We start from the raw sequence: 7,352 nt of genomic DNA, 5'->3' as shown, positions 1-7,352 counted from the left end.
ATGTAGGCCTTACCCCTACCCTGGGAGGGCAGAGGGATTGTTTCTGGTAGACCTCGGTCTTAGCTTCTTCGCGTGTTTACTTTTTGAATCCTCTTGGTGAAAATCCTGCTTCCGCCATTGGTTTCAACAATACAACTAGCCGAAAACGGCTATTGGCCATTGTATGAGTACAAGAAGAAAGGACACGAGATCAATAACATAGCAAGTGTAAACATAAGGAGTTGACCTTTGCCATAAAATTAGAAAATCTTGCTCACGTAGTCTGGACAAAAGCATATGATAAATGGAGCTTAGCTTACATGAAAACTCTCTCTTTTAGGAGAAGCTTTGATCCTTAAAATCCAAGCACTGAACACAATTGAGACTAGAAAGGAACAAATACAAGGGTACCAGTTCTTTCTTCATTTTACTTTAGCAGTCCTTCAGTGAGCATTAATTTCCAGCAGCCTCAAGAATCACTCTGCAATACGTGATTCCTGTGTTCTTGAAACTGAGAATATCACTCCATTTATCATATTTGAATACGGTGGTATACTAATGTGAGGTTAGAAACGGAAACTTCCAAAGATAGACTGTCAGTTCTAAGTTTCACTTGAGAATCTCCTTCCCTTTCCTTCAAATGTACAGCCAAAACCATGATCAGCTTTCAATCATTGCAAGTCTTTTAGCATCAGCAAGAAGGTTAACAACGTTATGATGGCGATTAGCCAAGAATTTACACGCCGTTTTCTTCCATCCGCTGTCAAGAGATGCGTAGGAAGTGCACATTCTTCTCCATTGAATAGCAACTTAGTTGGAAATCCATCCCCATTTACTATATCAATAACTCCTAAACGTTTCTTCTCAAATTTAAGGATGGATTGTTGTTTTCCAGGTACTCTAGGGTCTCCAGGTTTTTGTCCATCTGTTTCTGCTATCAAGTAATTTAAACCAGGTAGTCCTGTCAAGAAAACTGTGTCATTCATATTTCGAAGTAAAGTTCCATTGAAAGAGTAAGCTTGCGCAAAGCCAGAACCAGTTTTCTTGAACTGGACTCCAACGAACCAGTCCACGAAATTGATTTCTTCCCAGTTGAATATAGTAACCCGAGCAGTCCATCCTGTTTTATAGTTTGAATCAACATGCCAATTTATGCTAACCCCACAGTTGTCGCCACAAGGTAACGGCCTAGGCACGTGATAGTGCTTTAGTTTAGCCCAGTACACGGATTTCTCTGTTCTGTTCGCGAATGGAACCAGTAATGTTTCTGGGGGAAGGAGAAGTGCTGGTGCTTTTTGATTGCATTTAACAGAACTATCACAGCCACATGCACAAGTGCCGCAGGGAATTACAGAATCATTGTAATAGGCAGTGTAAGAAACACAGCACCGGTTCGCTCTTTCCTTTGGCTTGGTGATATTGCAGACTACTTGCCAACTTGCAATAGCTGTGACAGTAGCTTGAAGTCCACTAGGATCCGAGAATTGTGTTTCATCTACTCTTAAGGCTTGTCCACATTTATAATCCGGATTAAGAACACCGATGATTTTCCATTTCTCAGGAGGGTAAAGAGCTGTTAGATTCAAATCTGGTGGAAGCTTATATACCTGTAACTGAAAAACAGACTTTGAATTGGTTTCATTCATTACACTCGGCATGATGCTACCATTTCTGCAGCAGAATGGTAACATCCCAACATCTTTATCTTGAGCTCTATCCGGAGGCAAATCAGCTATAGTTGGCTTCTTTTCACAGTTCAGTACTTTGGAAAAATCAAAGTCTTGATAGTACTGTCCTGCAGCACCATAGACACAATCCGAGTAGTCCTTTTTGCGAGTATATGCACCCCTCATTGAGTAGATGAATTCTCCTCGCATCCATTCCCAAGTTAAGTTCCACTGATCAAGGCGTCCCAAAGGATTATTATTTTGTATAGTCACTTGTGCTTGATAGTTATTCGGATAGGCTTGCATAACATCATAAGAGATCAAAAGATCACCATTTTGGCGTGGGAAATACTTGGTTGTGAAATTCTTCGCCTTAAATTTTGGATCTTTTACACAGCAAACATGCATTGTCGTTGCTGTCACACAACAAACAAAATTGAAGATTCAAAATTCAAACAAACAAAGATGTTCATTCACATAGCTAATTTCGTACTTACATTTTCGAATTGCTGCTGGACATTTGTATCCATCATTGACAAGCTTAATAGTTTTAGGCATGGGATAACCCGGTGGCCTGATTCCAAACTGAGTACCTGTTAACTCAATCTCTGCTTGAATTTGTGTATAATCACCAGCAGTGTCAATCGACGTTTTCAAATCCGTCTGAGGATAGCCAGCTAAGTAAGTTCCATTTCCAACAGGAGCTGGGAAATCATCACCATTTACTAACACAGCATTACTAGCTGAGACTAAAAGCTCGCGATTTTGAAACCCGATGAAGATTTTCCAGTTCTTGAGCTCATATATACCAGCATTAAGTACTGTTGCCATAGCCTTAAAGGCCCAGGCCTGTGCACTTGCATTCTTTAAATGGGGAAGCTCTTTGGTTCTAGAGATGAATACATAGGATAAGAAAATTCCATTGCAGTCATTTTCTGCAGGGGGAGGTGCAGGTGGTGAATTACCATCATAATCTTGTGCCTTAATAGTGACAGAAAACAAGATTATGTAAAAGATTGTGGTTTTTGAGACCATCTTCATTCTGTTTTTCGAACTTTCAATAGTGTCAATCAGATTTCAAGATTTGGGAAAAAAAGGAGAAAAAAGGGGGGAAAAAGAGGAGAAAGAGACATTTGGGATGATAATCTTGAATTAAGTGAAGACTTAGTCAGATGAAAGTTTTTCCTCCATGTAAGCTACGACTGAAATGGAGGGACCAAACTACCAACGGTTATTCAATCTTTTTTCTTTTTAGTTTTCATTATAATTTTATTATTATTATTATTATTATTATTATTATTATTATTATTATTATTATTATTATTTTTTGGGTTATAAATAACTTGGCTATTTTTCCCTTATATCATTTAGCAGTATTGATTCTTATATAAAAGACAGCCCTTAATTTCGTTTCTGTTTTTTTCCCTCCATCCTTGGTCTTTTTAAATGTCTAAAAACTAATCAGATCTGCTGACAGTGAAAGGTACGAGTTTTAACTTCTTTGTTGTTGGAATTAGGCCTAAATCATATTAAGAATTGAATTCGTCATGCGATAATGATATTGAATCAATGTCGAAATTATGTCTCTTACCCTTTTCCAGCTGGATTCTTAGAAAAATCAGAGCGAAAAATAAACAAAAATGAAAGATTTACGGAAAAAAAGTCACTTCCTATTAGGTGATAATAAAAGGAGAATCAGGGGCAGGCCATATATTTTTTTTTTGGAACCTCAGGAAAACCCGCAGCCGCTACACCCTCTGCCCTTCGGGTGAGCACTACGTGCCCACTGGGTATATTGTTGTCTGATGATTTTATGCAAAGGGGCATGAACTCCTTTTAAGGGTGACTCCTTAAGGTTACAAAATAAAATGTCCAATTCTCCACTCTACTCATCAAAGTTATGTGAAACTTAGTATTTAGTAGCTATACAAATTGAGGGTGTTCAATCTGCAGTATATTAGCAGCTTCATTCAGTTGGTACTAATAGTATATGTGATCAAATCCAAAATTTTTAGATTATATGAGCCTGCAACATTCTTCTTTTTTTTTTTTTTTAAATTATAAGGAAGCCTGCAACATTCTATTAGAGACATTGAAGTCCAAACAATAGCTTATCCATAACCAAGAGTATGAGAAAATCCCTGGAGTTTGTTCAAATCAAATAATTAGCATTATCACAATCTTCAACCAACAGGCTAAATGATTCAACTCTTTACACGATCCTTCCTCGTCGTAGTTCCAAGAAGAGGAAAGATAAAACTAGTAGAAAAATAAATTGAAAAAAAAAGAGGAAAAAAGAATTTATAATTCTCCCAAATCATTATCCTGGTTTTAGGAGTTAGATTTTCACCTTCTGTTTCACATCTCTAAGCCCTCCTACTTTTTAGTTTTCTTCGGTATTTCTTAATAACATTTTCAGTGTGACAGTCTCTACATCTATGCAAGTTTCTATACCCTCCTCGCCTTTCTCTTCAATCCTTTCATGAGGACTATAAACAACTTCAATAGCTAGGCAATGACAGAATTTTCTCTGCAATTTTGAGCTACGAGTTTGTAAAATTAAGCCACTTCTATGTTCACTGGTTTAGCATTTCCTTCGACGAATTTAGCCTTGGATTTCTCCACTCGTGATGACCTTGATGAGGATGATGAACCTGACCTGGGAGAGGATGTTGACTTGGCCTTCCTCCGCTTCTGTTTCTTAGGAGGTGCTACGTCCCTGTAAAGCTCAGATGCTGGTTGCTGTCTCATTGATTCTGTGTAATCTGTCAAGAAGTGAAAAAAAAAAAAAAGCATAAATTTTCACACAAGAAACAACACCTAACTATCCACCAAAAATCAGGATTGGTACATCTACTATAACAAAATTTCGTGAATCAACTCATATCAAGACATCCAGAAGATGGCATTAGAAATCAGTCCATCACATGATATGTCAAATGTTCATTTACGGGGGGCACTTGAAGTGATACGTTTCTCATTTTTGGCATTTATTATAAAAGTTCTCACTCAAAGATATAAACGAAGAACGACACAACCAAGTTGAATGACCTATAAACAGACCACACGTCAGTATTTGAAATAGAAATTTTCGTGTCAAAGTTGTTTCAAGATATATGAAGAAACTTGCACTTCCCTATCACACTGAATGTCTCGTGTCAAAATAAGTGATAATGGTAAGTCAAAGGAGTGTGCAAATCTTAGTAGAAGTAGTTGCTTGCTTTCTTCTCCAAGAGAAAAAAACAGAGGTTTTTTTTATGAAACTTGGATTAGCTTAGCTTCAAAGAGAACTAAGATGAAAGCTTAATTGGGGTGAAATGCTTGTATTACTAGTCTATTAAAGATTCCTCTGTTCCATGATTCTGACTCAAAGTATAATTTACATATATATTCCTTTCTAACATTTACACAAAGGATTGTTTGGTAATCTAGATGTTACGAAATTACTAAATTAGGGTGTAACTGGTACGAGACAGTGCCTCCGTTCCAGTTTATGTGAACCTATTTCCTTTTTGGTCTGTTCCAAAAAGAATGACCCCTTTCTAAATATGGAGACAATTTAGCTTAAACTTCCAATTCTACCCTTAATGAGAAGCTTTGATAACCACACAAATACTCTGGACCTCTTTTTGACTTGTTTAGGATCACAAATTCCAAAAGTCTTCATTCTTTCTTAAACTCCGTGCCCACTCAAACAGTTCACATAAATTGGAACGGAGGAAGCAGTATTTAACTAACAGCCAACATTATTCTGAAAAAGCACATAAAAATCCGTCCCTTTCTGGTGCCAAGTTAAAAAAGACCTTCTTCTATGACAGATAAGTCCAAAGCTTTCCCTGGCTTGAGGCAAAGAATCTTTTAGGGTCCCTTTGGATGGAGGGATTTGGCCCTGTGTAGCTTAAAGTTTTTGCACCTACCTAGATTTACCTAATAGAAACTGGATTTGAAATGCAAACTAAATTATCATTTCATTTCAATCCTTATTTTAGATTAATTCACTTCAAATGACACTTGAAATTATGTCAGTTGCAATCTTACACATTTAAAACATACTATAAATTTACATGAAATAGAGACCATTTAAAATTAAAAAAAATGAAAGAACTGCCCTGTCCTTTTTAATTGATTTCTCTACACATTAGTACAAAACATAGGACAAGCTTATCATATTTCAATTACAACTCAACCCGTGACAAAACCCTACTGCCATTGTCTGATTATGGACACTGCACATGTTTTAAAGCAACATATCAGACACTTCCCTTGTTTTATTGTTGTTCTTTCTTTCTGATTCTTTCAAAATGATTCCAACTACTCAATAAATTAAAAAAGCATATAGTATTGTAACCTATGTTACTCAAACTCTCCAAAAATGTCAATACGTGTGTGTCGGATCTTCCAAAAATAGTGCATTTTTGGAGGATCCGACACAGGTACTGCAACTATTTTGAAGAGTCCGCGTAACATAGGTTGTAACACATCTTTTGGTCATTATTACTGGATTGTCACATAGATGTTTGGTAGTTAAAGGAGCACACAAGAGGGAAATGGAGGGATTTTTAGAAGCAAAAAAAAAATATTAACCTTGAGATGCCCATGGAGAATGTGCAGAACCAGAATTACCAATAGAAGTTGCTGCAAAATCAGGCCCAGTCTTGAATTCATTCATCTATAAAAGTTCCAAAAAGAACCAAAACAAACAACAAAATATTAGGCATGAGAAAAAGAAGAAAGCATTTCATACAAATGTGGACCAAAGAATGATGAAGAAATTAAGACATACCCAACTGGGGGCATTGCCTGATTGTCCATCCCAACCAATATGTGCCACATGCTTTACATCAGTTGGATATCCTATCTCTATCTCCCTCTCCTTCACAACTGTAATCACAACCAATTTTACCCCCAGTCAAAAAAATTAACTCAAAATGAAAGGGAAAAAACCCATAGGAATATATGGGGCTAAAGGAGACGAAGCAATTTACCAAAAATATTAGAGATATATTTGTAGATCCCCTTCATTTTGGTTCCCATAGAAGAGTGAGCAAAACTCCAAGGCAACAATAACCCTCTGCTCAGATATGAAACAGAATGCAGATAGAAGCACCACACAAATGTGAAGAACCAATTCCTTTGCCTAACCAAAAAAGCAAACAAATTGTACACAATAAATAGAAATTTGACATTTATCCTTTCAATATACAGAGCAAATTTGCATAAAGCTTGAATCTTTTTTCTTGTTTCTGTTTTGGGATTGAAATGTACAAAAGAAAAACCAAATTAGAAAATGAATGGATTGAGTAGAATACCTTTTTAGATAAAACCTGTTAATTCTCCTAAAATTCCTGCTGTATTGGCCATTATCTATGTTGAAGCATTGTAGGTATAATAAACATGTTATAACTGAAAAAGCAACCATGCAAAAACAATATAGTTTGAATGAAGAAGAAAGGCCTAGAGAGGTGATGGATCAATTAGAAAATATGAGAAATGAAAAGGGAAAAATAGGAGAAAGAGAAAGAAGGTAAGATAGGTGGCAATGGGATGATACAAAGAAAGAGGGTTGAAGAAGAAAAATTAGGCCAAGAAGGGAAAGAGAGAAAATAAGAAGTTAGAGGTGGAGAACCACGAAAACCTCCCCAAAAAGAAAGGGGTTGAGGTTAGTTTACAAAGAACATGTACACAATGGAGGGGGAGTTTTTTTTT

At 36.5% G+C, this 7,352-nt stretch overlaps 2 protein-coding genes across 2 annotated transcripts; both read right to left on the bottom strand.

Annotated features, from left to right (window-relative positions):
* Positions 1 to 208: 208 nt before the first annotated feature.
* LOC109219072 (COBRA-like protein 10) lies at positions 209 to 2,883 on the bottom strand. Its single transcript, XM_019383489.1, has 2 exons — positions 2,144 to 2,883; positions 209 to 2,062 (listed from the first exon to the last, which is right to left on the bottom strand). The coding sequence occupies exons 1-2, from the start codon at positions 2,685 to 2,687 to the stop codon at positions 651 to 653; spliced, it is 1,956 nt and encodes a 651-aa protein (XP_019239034.1). The 5' UTR covers positions 2,688 to 2,883; the 3' UTR covers positions 209 to 650.
* Positions 2,884 to 3,744: 861 nt separating this feature from the next.
* Positions 3,745 to 7,307, bottom strand: LOC109219073 (CRIB domain-containing protein RIC10-like). The gene is made up of 5 exons (XM_019383490.1): positions 6,956 to 7,307; positions 6,632 to 6,783; positions 6,430 to 6,527; positions 6,231 to 6,315; positions 3,745 to 4,411 (listed from the first exon to the last, which is right to left on the bottom strand). Exons 1-5 carry the CDS (start codon positions 7,063 to 7,065, stop codon positions 4,206 to 4,208), a joined length of 651 nt encoding a protein of 216 aa, XP_019239035.1. The 5' UTR covers positions 7,066 to 7,307; the 3' UTR covers positions 3,745 to 4,205.
* Between the last annotated feature and the right edge of the window lie 45 nt (positions 7,308 to 7,352).

Source organism: Nicotiana attenuata, unplaced genomic scaffold (assembly GCF_001879085.1).
Source record: "Nicotiana attenuata strain UT unplaced genomic scaffold, NIATTr2, whole genome shotgun sequence".
In the NCBI taxonomy this organism is placed as follows: domain Eukaryota; kingdom Viridiplantae; phylum Streptophyta; class Magnoliopsida; order Solanales; family Solanaceae; genus Nicotiana; species Nicotiana attenuata.
This window is presented reverse-complemented; position numbering and strand designations above follow the sequence as displayed.